This window comes from Aspergillus ibericus (assembly GCF_003184845.1).
Source record: "Aspergillus ibericus CBS 121593 unplaced genomic scaffold BO80scaffold_13, whole genome shotgun sequence".
Taxonomy (NCBI): domain Eukaryota; kingdom Fungi; phylum Ascomycota; class Eurotiomycetes; order Eurotiales; family Aspergillaceae; genus Aspergillus; species Aspergillus ibericus.
The window spans coordinates 621,849-637,190 of NW_020292111.1; the positions used below are offsets into that span (position 1 = coordinate 621,849).

At 52.1% G+C, this 15,342-nt stretch overlaps 4 protein-coding genes across 4 annotated transcripts; 2 read left to right on the plus strand and 2 right to left on the minus strand.

Moving 5' to 3' along the window:
- Nucleotides 1-115: 115 nt before the first annotated feature.
- Nucleotides 116-1,594, plus strand: BO80DRAFT_404049 (NAD(P)-binding protein). The gene is made up of 4 exons (XM_025717665.1): nt 116-219; nt 274-340; nt 393-523; nt 580-1,594. The coding sequence occupies exons 1-4, from the start codon at nt 154-156 to the stop codon at nt 1,285-1,287; spliced, it is 972 nt and encodes a 323-aa protein (XP_025576835.1). The 5' UTR covers nt 116-153; the 3' UTR covers nt 1,288-1,594.
- Nucleotides 1,595-1,790: 196 nt separating this feature from the next.
- Nucleotides 1,791-3,419, plus strand: BO80DRAFT_492627 (putative MFS transporter; the record flags this gene model as incomplete). The annotated part of the gene is made up of 4 exons (XM_025723780.1): nt 1,791-2,037; nt 2,076-2,536; nt 2,582-2,815; nt 2,870-3,419. Exons 1-4 carry the CDS (start codon nt 1,795-1,797, stop codon nt 3,417-3,419), a joined length of 1,488 nt encoding a protein of 495 aa, XP_025576836.1. The 5' UTR covers nt 1,791-1,794.
- Nucleotides 3,420-4,040: 621 nt separating this feature from the next.
- On the minus strand, nt 4,041-4,799 carry BO80DRAFT_501154 (dual specificity protein phosphatase family protein; the record flags this gene model as incomplete). The annotated part of the gene is made up of 1 exon (XM_025724275.1): nt 4,041-4,799. One exon carries the CDS (start codon nt 4,797-4,799, stop codon nt 4,041-4,043), a length of 759 nt encoding a protein of 252 aa, XP_025576837.1.
- A 760-nt stretch (nt 4,800-5,559) lies between these two features.
- Nucleotides 5,560-12,958, minus strand: BO80DRAFT_492629 (type I polyketide synthase; the record flags this gene model as incomplete). The annotated part of the gene is made up of 21 exons (XM_025723781.1): nt 5,560-5,900; nt 5,980-6,428; nt 6,478-6,558; nt 6,592-6,792; nt 6,842-7,009; nt 7,043-7,446; nt 7,504-9,304; nt 9,335-9,356; nt 9,405-9,582; nt 9,616-9,657; nt 9,688-9,712; nt 9,761-10,928; nt 11,049-11,203; nt 11,240-11,383; nt 11,420-11,439; nt 11,494-11,617; nt 11,670-11,767; nt 11,817-11,941; nt 12,001-12,315; nt 12,371-12,845; nt 12,889-12,958. 21 exons carry the CDS (start codon nt 12,956-12,958, stop codon nt 5,579-5,581), a joined length of 6,387 nt encoding a protein of 2,128 aa, XP_025576838.1. The 3' UTR covers nt 5,560-5,578.
- Between the last annotated feature and the right edge of the window lie 2,384 nt (nt 12,959-15,342).

The following is a 15,342-nucleotide window of genomic DNA, read 5'->3' on the forward strand; positions in this document are numbered from 1 at the left end:
CAATCGGGGGTGGACGCGCACCGCGACCCCGCTAGTCCCTAGTCTCCGTCCATTCCACGGCCACACTCTGACGAGAGTTGGCATGTACCATTCCACCGATAAGCTTAAATTATCATTTCTGTATCCCAACTCTAGTGGAAAGCTTCGCTAGCCATGCTGTCTGCAGTAACAGCCCGTTTGGTGGCCTGGAGTAGCCCCAAGTTTGACGTGCACGGAAAAGTATCGTATCGCGCGCGCTGTCACCGTCTGCAGGTGGAGACTAATGCATCACAGTACGTCCTAGTGGCAGGCGGCTCCAAAGGACTCGGGAGAGAACTGTCCCTGGCACTTGTGGCACGAGGTACATGACCGAATTCTGGCTAACACGATACGCATTAACCACCTATCGTTAGGCGCACACGTGGTAGTAATTGCGCGCTCCCATGATGCTTTGGATAAGGTCAAGACGGACATGGAAGCGGCTAGAATACACGAGCAACAAGTCCTCGATACCCAGAGCTTAGATTTGACAAACAGCGAAGAGGTGGGTGCTCGAATAATTTGGAGATAAGGGCCTCGGCTAACGGTTCCATGGAATAGGTATCGAATTTTGTCAATGGGTTTGAAAAGCAAATATCCACTCTCTTTTGCACTGCAGGTGGTACAGATGAGGAGATTGGATACTTTACCGACATTCCTGCGGCATCTATTCAGAGCTGCATGGAAAAGAACTATCTCACCACGGCATACATAACGTACGCGGTCATGAGGCTATGGAGGGCTGAGCTTGAGCTGGAGGGGGAAAGCAGTGTTCAGCAATCCCGTCATATCGTCTTCACTGCGTCCACCGCCGCGTTGGTTGCGATTCCGGGGTACGCAGCGTATTCACCATCCAAGGCGGCAATCAGAGCATTGGCCGATACCCTGAGACAGGAGAGTCTCATGTATTCCTCTGGAGCCGTACAAATCCACTGTAGCTTTCCAGGGACATTTTACACAGACAGCTTTTACAGAGAGCAAACCCGGAAACCGGACTTGTGCAAAGAGCTCGAGGGTACGGTCAATGATGAGGGTGGACTGACCACTAAAGAGGTTGCCGGGCGGATCCTTGCGGGACTGGATGCGGGGTGCTACTTTATTCCGACTGATTTGCAGACCCGGTTGCTCCTGAATAATATGCGAGGGCCAAGTCCGCGGGACTCTCCTTTGATAGACTGGTGCATGGGCCTGGTTGCTTCGCTTATTTGGCCCATTGTCGGTACTTACTTCGACTGGAAGGTGACAAGGTATCGTCAGCAAGCGCGATAGGATTGTCTCCCAATTGTGAGGTCTAACGCCTTTCATTTTGCAGTGTACTTTGACTTGCTGCAAAGGAGTAGGGTGATTTTCAACCCTTGAACGCTTCTAAAAATGCATTTCTTGTGTTCAAACGTTGTCTTTGCCGATGCGGTGATGAAGCCAACATCTCATCTTTTAGAGACATAGTAGCTTGTTACCCGTTCCTTGTATCCTCTTACAAAGTTTCTTGGAAGTAGTCAGATTCCCGAAACAGCCGTCTTACCTTTCATCCACTGCAAGTGCCTAGCGAAGGCAAAATGAGTAGGTTGCAGGGGTCTACCATCAATATCGACTACGAGATTTTAGATAAAGATAGACAGTATAAATTTAATTAATTATTGTGAAAGACCCTTGTCTATCACATCTGGCGGGTCCGGTGTGGGGACTCCACCTGTTCCCAGAAGGCGCATCGCTTACTTTTCCTTCTCCATTCTTCACTCCGAGTCAGCTTTTTCCTCTTTCCACCCCGTCACCATCATGTCGAGCACTGCCACTATCACCACCACGGAGAGCAGCTCGCTCCATCTCTCCGCTGAGAATGTTCGACTCCCCACGCCTCAGGAGGCTCCTCGATCCCTCCTGCAACAGGTTCTGGTGATCAGCCAGCTCTTCGCGGTGACTCTCACTGCGAGTGTAATCCATGGCCTCGTCATTGCCGGACTTCCCACTATCACCAAAGATCTGCAGCTGCCTGCTTCTCTCTCCCTGTGGCCCTCCTCGGTGTGCAGTCTCGCAACAGCCTCAACTCTTCTCCTGAGCGGCTCCCTCGATGGGTGGAACTCGTCGGATCTCTCGCCAGCGGCGCCTTGATGATCGGGCAAGGACTGGCCCAAAATGGCATCGAGCTGGTGATTATGCGAGCCCTGCAAGGTGTCGGTCTCTCGCTCCATCTGGCGTCCTCCGTTTCCATCGTCACCCAGCTGATGCCTCATGGCCGAGGCCGTAACCTGGCCTTCTCCTGCATAGGTCTCAGCCAGCCGCTGGGCTTCTCGCTCGGACTGGTTGTGGGCGGCATTCTCATCGACACCATCGGCTGGCGCGCAGGCTGGTACATCTCCGGAGGCATTACTCTCTTCTTCACCGTCATTGGGCTGTGGTCATTGCCCAAGAGCCCGGCTCATCAATCCGCAGACGTTCTCCGCAACGTCCGGACCAAGATTGACTGGGTCGGTGCCGGTCTGGCTTCTGCATTCATGGCCTTGCTGTGCTACCTGCTCGCGTAAGTGGCCCCCCAGTCATACAATCTCAAAACTTACACGACCAGTATTCTAAGCGCCGATACCTCCCGCATCAAAACTGCCGAGAGCATTATCATTCTATGTCTAGCTGCAGTCGCCCTCCTATCTTTTGTCGCATGGGTCCACTACCAAAGCAAACGCAACAAGCCCGCCTTGATCCCCAACGCGCTCTGGCGCAACACTTCTTTTACCAGCATCTGCGCAACTGTGGCTCTCTCCAACGGCGTTTTGAACTCTATGGAACTTTTTGCCAGTTTATTGTACCCCCTCCTTCTTTCCCCTCCCATATTGTCTACAACTAACCCAACTGCCAGCTTCCAAGAAGTCCAATCCCTCTCCGCACTTTCAGCCTCAATCCGGATCCTCCCCTCCCTAATAATCGGCATCCTCATTAACCTGATCATCGGCTTCTTCGTCCACCGCATCCCGGCCTCCTACATCGTATTCGTCACCTCGCTCCTCGGCGCCGGCGCTCCGCTCCTCATGGCCATCATCCACCCCTCCACCACTTACTGGGCCAACGCCTTCGTCGCTCAACTCCTCCAACCCATCAACGCCGATGCCCTCTTTACCGTGGGGCTAATCGTCATCACGAACGTGTTTCCGGACGATACGCAGGCGTTAGCGGGTGCAGTATTCAATACTTCCGCGCATTTTGGAACGGCATTAGGACTGGCTGTTTTGCAGGTGATTTCGACGGTGATTACGGAGAGGGAGGAGGGGAGGGGAAAGGCAGAGGTGAAAGCCCTGATGGATGGGTATCAGGCGAGCTTTTGGATCATGTTTGGGATTATGGTGCTTTGTACGGGGGTGGGGGTGTGGGGACTAAGGGGGACGGGGAGGGTGGGATTGAAGAGGGATTAATCATTTCTTCTACCCATTCACTCATTTATCTATTTCTCCTATATTTTCTCGTCCTTGAGAGACCTATGACGATATGACCGCCAGAACTACGTACTAGAAGATGAAAGGTGATTGATCTATTCTATGGATATTCTCCTACTGATACATGAAATGTCATCGGATCTGTAGCAGCCCTGCAACATCCGGTAAGGGATAATTCTCTGGGTACACAAATCCACTCACTCGACAAATTAGACAAATGCACGTAATTTAGAGCAAAGATACCCTTTATTGTACCTAGATAGGGCAGTTTACTCCGCTTGATTCTTTAGTGTAACATGGTCCTTTTTCCAATGATTGGAGGGTGCTGGAACTAACAAGCTAGATAAGCAGTATGTCACGATTCAGTGCATATGACTCATTATGCTTAATACACATACAGACATAGAACATAAAGCAACCCCATACTCCATACACAATAATCACAAATACGCCATGACCGGCCCATACACCCACCCACCCCATCATCAACACCACAACCCACATCGAAAACACATCCGCCTTTATGCCCCATAGTTCACTCACCCCCCACAAACCTTCAAACTCAACAAAAAAAAAAAAAAAAGACCAGATAGGAATAAATTAGAACCCCATCTCCCTCAACCGCACCTTCCTCTCCCCCAACCAAACCCTATACGCCTCCTTCGCCACCCTCTTCCCATCCCCTCCGATCCCCCAAATCTGATACCCCGTATCCTCCCACACCTTCAATTGCCGCAGAAACCCCTCCTTAGGCTTAATCTTCTGCTTGGCCTGCACGAACCGCAATGCCTCGTCGACGCCAATCCGAAACTTCCGCATCAGGTATGCGATGATGATCGTGGGGGAGCGAGAGCGGCCGAGGTCGCAGTGTACGAGGACGTTTCCGGTCCCGGCCTCGCCATGGCTGGGTTCAGGATCGATGGGGGGTTGTGTGGTGGGGTCGGTGGGAGTTGGGAGGGAGGTAGCGGATTGAAGAACAGGCGGCGCCATACGGTCAATGAAGTCGCAGATGTCAGTCATGAAGATGAGGAGGTCTTGGACGGAGGAGTCGATGACGAGGGCCCATTGGTGGCGTGAGCGAGGGATGCCGGCGGCGAGGGTGGCGGGGTGGTTTTGCACGTTGGGGACGGTGGTGAGCGAGACGATGGCGGTGATGTGGTGGGTTTGGAGGAGGGAGGTGGTTTGGGAGCCGGGGAGGTTGCCGAGGTACAGGCCTGGGATGATGGGGGTGATTCGGGGGAGATAGCAGGCTTTGGGTTTCGGTTTGGGGAGGTCTTGGGGGTTGGGAGAGGATGGTATCTCCTCGGTGGGTTTGGGATTGATTTTTGAAGTGGTCTTTGGGTCGGTGGAGGAGCTCATGGTGATGTTTGTGTGGTTGGTATTTGGAGCGAAGGGAAGAAGACGAGATGAGATGATAGGAAACGAGATGAAATGAGGTGAGGTGAGAAGAGAGAGGAGATGATGAAATACGGCGAAATCAGGACGAGAGTCACACCGTGAGCATCACGTGGGCGGAAATCTCAGACCACAGTGAATGGCTGTGATGGGGAGTGAGCATGAAATTGTTGAGGGACGGAATGTGATGTAGGAGGTATACATGCTGAATGGACAGGTTGGCTGCAGTGTCGGTGATATCCGTCAGTGTCAGTCATGGCGCCAAGATTGTAGATGGCGATGGATGGTTCCATAAAAGGTAAGGCAGCACCATATCTAACTATGTCTATACTTGTGTATAGGGGAGACCACTGGCGGTTTCAAAGTGTCTCCTATGCTACCAAGGCAGGTCGTGGTAGTATATGTTGCTGGATAAGATGCTGGGGACTGTAGAGCACCATCAACATGAGGAAGTGCTGTTAGAACCGATATACTAGGTAGACTCACTAATCAAGACAATCAATTCAAGTGCAGGAACCCTGGAGGCAAAGACCAATACCTGGTCAGTCTATGCCGAGAACCGCATTCATTATAGTTTGCTTGCAAGTTTTCTACACGATCTGAATGCTTTGTAACTAGTATCAAGATGGTGGAATTTCCTAATAATCTGCCAATCCTTGCTGAATTTTGTATCAGGTTTCTACTTAATCCCCTCGGCACCCTTGAGAATAAGTTGAAGCTTTCTCTTCTCCTAATGGTTCACATTAAGTGCAAAGATCGTCTTGGTCACCCTTCCAACCCAGTGACTGGAGAGCTTGTTCCGCCAGTGCCTTAAACGTCACCTCAGGCCTCGTGAAAGTATGAAAGCTCAATTTCAGCCCAAACTCCGCAAGTAGCCACTGTTGCAGCTCCACGCTGATCATGCTGTCCAGACCATACGAGGCCACCGACCGTTGATCAAACGCGATGTCGCCCGGGTCAAGCGCCAGCATGTCGGCGCATTTTTGCACGATCCGCCCCCCGATAGACATGAGCAAGGTTTCATGGTCGTTTGAGTCTCCGTTGGATAGCAACCCACCCAGGTGGCTCTCCTTCATGGATGGCGATGATGTCCCCAAGAGGTTCAGGTATCGTTGCATCCCCGCGCAGACGAGCATCCCCATACCAAAACATGCGCGTGCCAGTAGCAGTCTGGTGCAGCCGGATGGGGTCAAGCCCCAGCACAAGGTGGCTGGGACCGTTAGGAGACATGGCGAGTTCAAGCCCATCTAGCATCTCAATCTCGTCGATCCCATAGATCCCCAGTCGAAGGAGAGATTCTTCGATACTCTCGTTCTCTGCCACGACTCCAACATCCAGAATCATGGGCAGCGCTATCGAACAGGCGGGTCGCCCGAGGGCCCTACGATACGTCGCGAACGCATCCAGGAAGCTGTTGCCGGCATTGTAATTGGTCTGCCCTGGAGTGCCCAGAACGCCAGAGATCGAGCTAGTCATGACGAAGAAGTCCAAGGGGGCGCTGGCAAGAACCGAGTGAAGGACTTGGGCAATTATAAGCTTGGGTGTGACGGCAGCGTGGTACTGGGCTGGCGTCATTCCCTGCAGCAAGCCGTCCTACCAACGGTCAGTAGGGTGAGCGTGGAGCGGATGGTGTCGCGCTTACCTGCAGTACCATGGCAGCGTGCACCACGCCGCGGATCGGGTGCTCCTGTGCCACCCGGGCGACTATGGCCCTCATATCTGCCTCGTTTCAGGCGTCTGCCTGGGATACTTGGACCGTAGCCCCGGCATTTTCAATCCACGAGACAATTTCGACAGCCTTTGGTCGCGTCATGCCAGAGCGGGACACGAAGACGAAATGTCGACACCCTCGCTCGACCAACCAACGGGCCAAACTGCTTCCAAGTCCACCAAGTCCTCCAATCAGCAAGTAGGCAGCCTCTGGAGAAAAGCGAGGTCGGATGACTGAGGGTTGCATCTGTTTCTATTAGCCATTTGCTGCCAGGCGTTGTGGCCAACCCACTCACCTTAATGACACTTTCGCCATATCGGAATCGCACCACAGCGGCACCTTCTGAAGGCGCCAGTCCACTCGGCTGTTGGCTGCTAGACTGGGAGGGCAATTTATCAATGCTATACACCTGCACATGTGTTGGCCAGGCATCCTTGTTCTCCCGGAGAAAGGTCAGTCCTTCCTGTAAAACCGCAGCCGTCTCCTCCGGTCGGACCGCGAGATAGTTGTGGCCGATAGTTAGGAAAGAAGCACCCCTGCTAAAGGGGGATGGGTCGAGTGTCCCCCCCACTTCTCCATCGCATAGCACAAAGCGCCCCGCCGTGGAGATGTGTTTCCATGCCTCCCGAGCAAGAGGCGACAGAGAATTGGAAATGAGCAATGATGGTTTCCCCCAGGTACCTTTGCCCGGTGGCGTCGTGCTATATACTGATGGGTCTTGGACCGCAAGAATTGAGACAGAGCCAAGTAGCGGGTCTCGATCAAACCGGGTCCTCTCTTCCAGCGTCCTCACAATTACAGTAAGCTGAGCACCCAGTCCTTGGCAGATGAGTGTGGCCATTTGCACAAATGCCAAGGGCATATGCAAGAGCACAATATGGTCTTTCTTTTGGGCTCTACCTAGCCAGACCATGGCGAGAAGAGCCTTGCGTAGAGGTGGAAGAGAAGCGCACAAACCCGCTGGTTCGAGATCATCGCATGCTAGGCACAAGTTCTTCTTCGTCCTCACAATTGTCGAATAACCATTCTGGCTCGCAAAGGTGACTACCTGGCGACCTGCAGCTCCCTCAGTATTACCAAGGATATGACCGACAACAATCGCAGGCTGCTTGACGCTTTTTTCGGGTGACTCCTGCAGTTCTGTCATTTCTACCTGGACACATATTTCATGGGGCCCGACATCTCTCTGGATGTCTTCTATGGTCTTGAAGACCATCTCCCCGTTGATAGACGCGCTTGCCAGCGACGTGTTGGGTGGCAGGTAAACGGTTCGGCCTCGAAATATACCAGGACATGCCCATGGAATCAATCGATTAATGTGCAGGATGTCGCCGTGAAGCCAGAATTCCGTCTCTTGACCAGAACTCAGCGGTGCCGCGGATTTCAAGACCGCCACAAGAGCCTGTTTAATGCTATGAGAACTCTCCTCCCAATCGACATCTAACGATGTAATCTGAGCCCCGGGATGCTCAGATCTGACTCCACGCAAGAAGCCCAAGCTCAACCCGCCTTCCACAGTGCGTCCTTGATGAACCCCAAACGTTGCCCAGACAAGAGCAATTCCCTCGGAGAGGACCAATCTCTTGATCACATCCAATTGTGTCTCATTGGGTCTGGAGAGTATACTCCCATCCACATCAAGCATTACCATGGTACCATGAGGTTCATGGCAGGTCCCGTAGAAATCCATTAGGTTCATCACGCTTGGCTGATCGTCAAATTTCCTGACAAGTTCCCTGAGTAGAAGTTGATCTGTATTCTCTTTGACCACGAAGGTGACTGGTTTCTCCTCCAGCTCTCGGCTCTCTTCGTTGTTTGACTCTCGGGAGAGCAACAGCTCGAAACCGGAGACGGGGAGCTTTAACACAGGCCTGGAGGAGCCGCAAGAACGGTCCAGGCATCCGTCCTCTGGCATTGCATCTTGTAGTATTAACAAACGACCACCGGGTTGGAGCCTAGCCTGTAGGGCTCGGGTCGTCTGCGAACCCCACTGTCCCTTGCAAATGATAAGATCTGGACCGGTTGGCAAGCTGGATGACCACGGAGAAATCTCCCGCGAGACAGGGACTACTTTTACGTTGCTTTTTCTGCCGATCATCAATCTTTCTTCCATCTTGCTTGCGTGTGTCTCCGCTACCGTCAGGCTACCACTGGCGGGGAACTGAGAGGCCACGGTTTCGATAAGATCTTGGTCGTCTTCTGCAAATAGTACCGCTCTTTGAACTGGTCGCTTGTGATCAATCAGCTGAATCAATGTGACCACGGCCTGCTGGACCGATTTGTAGGATGTATGTCTCAAAGTCTCTGCAGCATAATCGATGTCGGGCTTCCATTGGTTTCGCATGTACCGTTGATCTGAGATGACGGCTGTCGACCGACTGCCCAAGCTCATGTCGTGCTCTTTGAATCGAGCCGCCTTACACTCCAAGATGGGGAGACCACCCGAGGTATAGAGTTGTATGTTGGAACTGAAGAAAGGGTTCCGGCACTCGTCCGTCCATGCGAACCCATCTCCCTCTGTTTCTTCGCCGGGAGAGGCAACGGTCATCTCCTCAATTCGTTGCGGAATCGTACTGAACGGCATGATTTTATATCGCCCTCTTTCGAACGAGATGATGGCAAGCTGGAGGCAGGTATCGATGGCCCCCGGGTGCAGGAGGTACCTGGACTCACCATCCATCATGCCACTGTGTGTCTTTAGTTCGATCTTACTAGCGGCTGCGAGGTCCCGCCCGTTGGATCTGACCTCTCCTAGGCACTGAAAGGAGGGACCATATACGACCCCAACTCGGTTGAATGTCTTATACCACCTACTGGGATGAGTGCTGTTGTGGAGAGTCTCGGCGATATGGTCGTACGGATGCGCATTCAGTTGGAGGGTCTTACTGGCCGATACATACCCTCTGCAATGGGTCTTCCAGTGTTTGTCGAGATTGGTCTCGACGGTGAATGAATACCAGCCCGGTTCACTCCCACTCTGAGGCAACAGTCGGGTCACCAGCTCAATCCCGTGATCACTCTCCGGTATCACAAGCCCTTGTTGAAAAGAAAAGTCCTTCAGGGATACACCCTGACTGGGACTGAATGCGGTACCGCTGATTTGCCACAAGGCTTTAATAGCCAGGGCGATGTATGCAGCACCCGGCAGCAAAAGTTCGCTTCCAACCTGCCTTGCCGTTAGGTAATGTCAGAATCATGCGGATGTGCTACGTACGCTATGATCCCTCAGCCATGGCACATCTCGAACTCGTAGGATATTTTTCCAAATATAAGTCTCATTGGAGAGGCCGGCAACTCGTCTCCCCAGCAGATCATGTCTAGGCGCGGATTGCTCACGCTGCTCTTGGCTCACCCTCGGCTCCCGCCAATACTCCTTTGCATAATTCCACTGGTATGGGGGCAAATCAACCAGCAGCCGAGGTCTCGGCTCATTAGATAGATCATCGGTTATGCCCTGCATGCTGACACCGTGGCCGGCGAGGAACAGACGCCCGGTGGTCCGCAGCAAGTCGGTGCACGAATTAGAGTCCCTGACGAAGCCCGGGATATACTTGACGTGTGCTTCCAGCTTGCTGCTCGCGATGATCTGTTTCAGCGGTCCAGCAAGGGCTGAATGGGGTCCAATCTCCACTAGGTGATTCAATCCCTTCAGGTCTTCCAGACTGCACAGCTCCGCTGCCGCTGTATGGAAGCGAACCCGGCTAGTTAGATTCCCTACCCAGTATTGAGGGTTGATATCTGCCTCATGGACTTGATGCCCCGTCACAGAAGAGATCATTGGGACCTTGGAGAGCCGTAGTGAGGTTGCAGACGAACCAGTCTCTGGACTTGCCCCGGTAAGGAGTCGTTCATAGATTGGACCCACGACACTCATTGCAGGTGAGTGATAAGGCTGGCCTGTTTTCAGCTCTCTTACAAATACTTTAGCAGCCGCAAGCTTCATTCGAACCTGCTGAATCGCAGTCGCTGAGCCGCTCAATGTCACGCTCTCGGCAGAGTTTTCGCATGCAATAACGACATCCGTATCGCAAATGTAAGAATCGATCGCCTCGGCCCCGAGTCCCACAGCAAGCATCGATCCTTGGGGGCTTCCCTGTGCCACGGCTAGTCCACGATAGAAAGCCACGGCAAAGGCCTCCGGGCCAGACAACAAGCCGGCTGCATATGCTGCAGCAATCTCCCCCGATGAGTGACCGGCAACAGCGGAGGGAACGATCCCCCACTTTCTCAGCTGGTCAACAATGGCGATCTGAACTGCGGTACATAGTGGCTGTGCAACATCGGGCTCAGCCATACGTTCCGAAACCATGCTCCCTGACAAGGCCTCCTCTAGCGACCAGGCTCCCGATGGCTGCAAGCTCTGCAGGCAATCGTCCAGGGACCTGATGGTCGCGGAAAATGTAGGTAAGGTGCACATGGCATCTTTCCCCATTCCACGCCACTAGGCACCCTGTCCGGTGAGAATGAAGGCAATTGGGGCAGGAGCTTCTGCCGAGCCGTACTCGAAGGCCGATATGTCAAAATCTGCAGAGTCACGGCCATCTTGGGCGATGGTAAATGCTCTGTGTGAAAAGTGCGTCCGGCGACAATTGAGCGTGTAGGCGAGATCGTGCACGTAATAGCGCTCGGCGAGACCAGCGTGCGCTCTGATATTCCTCTCCAATGTATTTCAGTCGTGAGCTGTAAAGCATACCAGAATATCACGAGAAGCCGAGGTCCTATATCCGGCTTTGGACCTTTCCTGTCCGTGGTCAGACCGCGCGGCCTCCAGTATTAGATGGCCGTTGGTGCCACCATATCCGAACGACGATACACCAACCCTCCGAGTCAGTGGGCTCTCGGGCCATGCTATAGTATCCGCATTTATTTTAACATGCCATTCCGCTTCTTTTACTAGAACTAGTCAGCACCCGTTATTTCTCGCAGAGTATATAGACCAGAACGCACTAGCTGGATTGAGAGTCTTGAACCCTGCTATCCCTGGGATGATGGCGGATTCCACAACCAGAGCTGCTTTAATCACGGCGAAGATACCGCTGGCGGCCTCACTATGACCGATATTTGCTTTGACCTGGGTAAGTTAGTATTCTGGACCTGTTCCACGCTCTAGCGATAACGCTTACTGCTCCCAGCCGCAGAGGTGGTTCGCTGCTGCGTCGATCATTCATTCCTTTCGAAACGGCGTGCACTTCGATGGGGTCCCCAATGGGTGTGCCCGTTCCTGTGAAGGGTCAGCTGGTACCGCCATGTCCTAAGCCGATCACTTGTACCATGGCATTCAACATAGAGTGTGTCGATTGGGTCCAGGCCGGCTCTCCTATAAGCGGCCCGAAGCACCCGCTCCTGACCCTCGAGACTTGGGTGAGTAATGCCCTGATCTTTAACCTTTCCATTTCTAGGGTCCAGCTTTAGCATCCTGTTACAGCGTTGAGGCTTCAGGCTGGGATGTCTCACGTATTAACGGCCGAGCCGCGAATGATTGCTCGAATTGGATTACCATCGCGAACCGCATCAGAGAGTCTGCGCAGATAAATAGCACCCGCGCCTTCAGCACGGCCATATCCGTCCGCGGCAGCATCAAACGTGTGACAGGTAGATGTTGGCGACAGGATCCCCAACTTGGCGGTGTTGAGGTGCTGATCGACCGAAATAATTAGATTCACACCTGCCGCAATGGCACCATCGCATTCTCCGCCTTGCAGAGCGTGGCAGGCCTGATTGATCGCAGTGATGGACGACGAACAAGCAGTATTGATGACGGCGCTGGTTCTTTCAGTCGACCATCCGTACAGTGTCGGACACTATCATGGTGCCCATCACTCACTTTGGTCCGTGCAAGTCAAACACATTACAAATCCTTGCACTCATGATGCCGGGATCCATTTCGGTTGCTGAATATTCATGTCGAAAATCCGGCTCTCGATGGAGCAGTTGCTGGTAGTCCGAAGTGAAGCAGCCGACAAACGCTCCGATGTCTTTTCCGGCCACGTCCTCCAGCGTCAGGCCGGCGTTCTCGAGGCATTCATATGCAACCTCCAGGATCCGTCGTTGCTGCGGGTCTAGCCACATGGCTTCAATTGGCGACATGCCGAAGAAACTGGGGTCAAAGTCATGAGGGTTGCCGTCAAGAAAATAGCCTCCGCGAACATTCAAACTCCCCGGTCTATGCAGGTCTTCGTGGTAGAAGGCGTCGATGTTGAACCGACTTTTAGGTACGGACGGGGTTTGGGCAGATTTCTTGTTGATCAGCACATTCCAGAAATCCGCGGGGGATGTGATAGATCCAGGGAGGCGACACGCTACTTGGTCAGCAGGATATCATGGATACTGGCTGATACTCACCCATGCCTACAATAGCAATCGGCTCTAGTGGGGCATGCCCCGCGGGCGGACCATCTGCAGTGTGGTCCATCAGGGCTTCAACCGTGCCAGCGAAGAAGATGGTTGACAAAGTATTGCAGTATAGCTAGATCGTAGGGTAATCTAGAGATTGTAGAGGTACTTAAGGTCTTTGGTTGCTGTTTTCCCACCACTGTCCCATCGCCGGATTGAATGTCCACCTTCTTATACTTTGACTAGATAAAGGATCGATGGCAGTCTGTTTGCTGGAAAACAAGGTGGAGTGAAATTCACACCCCTTACGCATTTCACTCTCAAGGCAGCCCCAATCGCAGGCTATACTATCCCGAGGGCCGGACAACCTTCCGTATCAGATCAAATACATCTGTGCGCGGGCCCAGTCAAAGACAGTCACTGCTCGATTCCTTTGGATGGAGCGTCAGGTCATATGAACCGAAGAAGATACAGCTGACTTTTCTCCTTCCGTTAGTGGCGCAAGGAAACAGGAATCCATGTGCCGCATGGTTCGATTGACTGGACTGTTGCACAAGGGATAGCCGATATGCCGGTGTCTGGAGGACTCTCGAGATTGCCACCACGGAGCGAGATGGTAAGGTTGAGCCCAAAATGCTGCTATCCAGCCTTCCTGCCCGAAAATTCCCGGCTCGTTTTTGAGGGCACGAACGTCTACCCTGATGGTCTTGTAGTATAGGCCCAGAGGTTCGATGTATCACTTGCCGTGTGCATTTCCACCTGTTGATAACAGTGAGGGCGGAAAACGTTTCCGTCTGGCGCCTTGCGTCTTCAGTATGCAGGTATACTTTTGGGGCAATTCAGCTTCGCATGACAGCTGTCTATTGGCGTGTCTATAGACGTGATGAAGTCATTGTTAGCAGGTATTCATGGCAGAGTTCAATGTCACACGAATCAACCTCATGTTGGAAGCTGGAGCACGACATGGCCACGCAAGGGTGACTTCCTGCTGTCTCTCGACACACCGTAGTGCTCTTCCAAGGAATTCACAAAAGATGCAGAGCTCATCGTGCCTGGTGCTAAAAGGTTGAGGTAGTCTATAGTTACACATGTTATAAACATAGAGACTTGCCACTCTGGCGGTGACGACAGCCAGGTCCTTTGAGTCATATGCACTTATGGCTTCTGGGTCAATTGGTGGACATCTTGGGATGTGCGGATAGTAGCACCTCACGTCTTTCAGCATCGACTATGAGAACTGTTGACGATGCCTGTTATAGCCATTCAAGAATCTATACCTATTCAATATCTGAACGGTCCTTTATAAGTTATAACCGATGGCTTTGGCCGACTTATTAGTTGTCAGAAGATGTCTAAGTGATGGAAATATGAGTAGACGGGGGGGTAGCGAAGATGAAGTGAGATGGCACAGGACAACCATCAGAACAGGGGGTCAGGTGACAACATACTGGTCCAGCAGAGTCAACAGACAATTTACACAGCTGCTGAGCATGAGACTAATCCCACAATCTCAACTCCTCTCATCTTACATCAATTCTCTAAACGAGACATCACCAGTAGTGTGAAATCTCCTAGAGTATCTAGCTATCTACGTACCAAGTTACTGGCCTGGAAAATTGTGGCTTTCATTGTAATCCCCAGAGTACAGTTTATGCTGTATCATCTTCTACTTTTTCAATCATACTCTTTCCATACTTATGGCAAAAGGAATTGAATCAACACCAGCGTCACGTAAAGTTCAGTGGTTTCAAATCTTCGCTCAGCAGAGCTATCTTGGACCGGCTATTAAGTTATTGTAAATCATTTCAATTCCTACAAAGCCATAAAACCCCTACCCATACACCCTTCAACTTCCAAATCTCAATTGAGTCAAATGCTCTCCATCCCATCCTCACCAAATAAACCCATGAAAACATGCTCACCCCTCCATCCTCACCCTTCGAACGCTCTAACTCTGCAAGATGCACCACACCCCACACATACTCCATACGTACGGAGTACATCCCAGCCAAGCCAAACCCAACCCTAACAGCCCCAGTCAATACGGAGCTTTACCCCTCTTCCCCTCAACTTACCCCATCCATTCATTTCAGCTCATCCACATCTAATGTAACCCAGCCTAATTTCCAATCCACCAAATCTGCAGCCCCCCCGAACCTGCAGTTTCTTTTCCCGCTCGGGTTCGTTTTCAGCCGAGATACTATACACTGTAATACGGTGTACAGTATACCAATTGAGTTGATTCGAATTCAGTTTACCTTGTTCGGATAGCGGATGCCATTTAGAATCCAACTAATAATACTTAATTCACTTTCCTATTCTGATCTATTCTATCAGTGATTGAACGTGCAACAAATATCTTCAAAGTACCAGGTAAATCTGAAAAAGCCGGAATTCCCATCTCCGAATCCTACATCTATATTACCCATCCCCGACCATGCCTGCACCCATGGCATGTTGAGG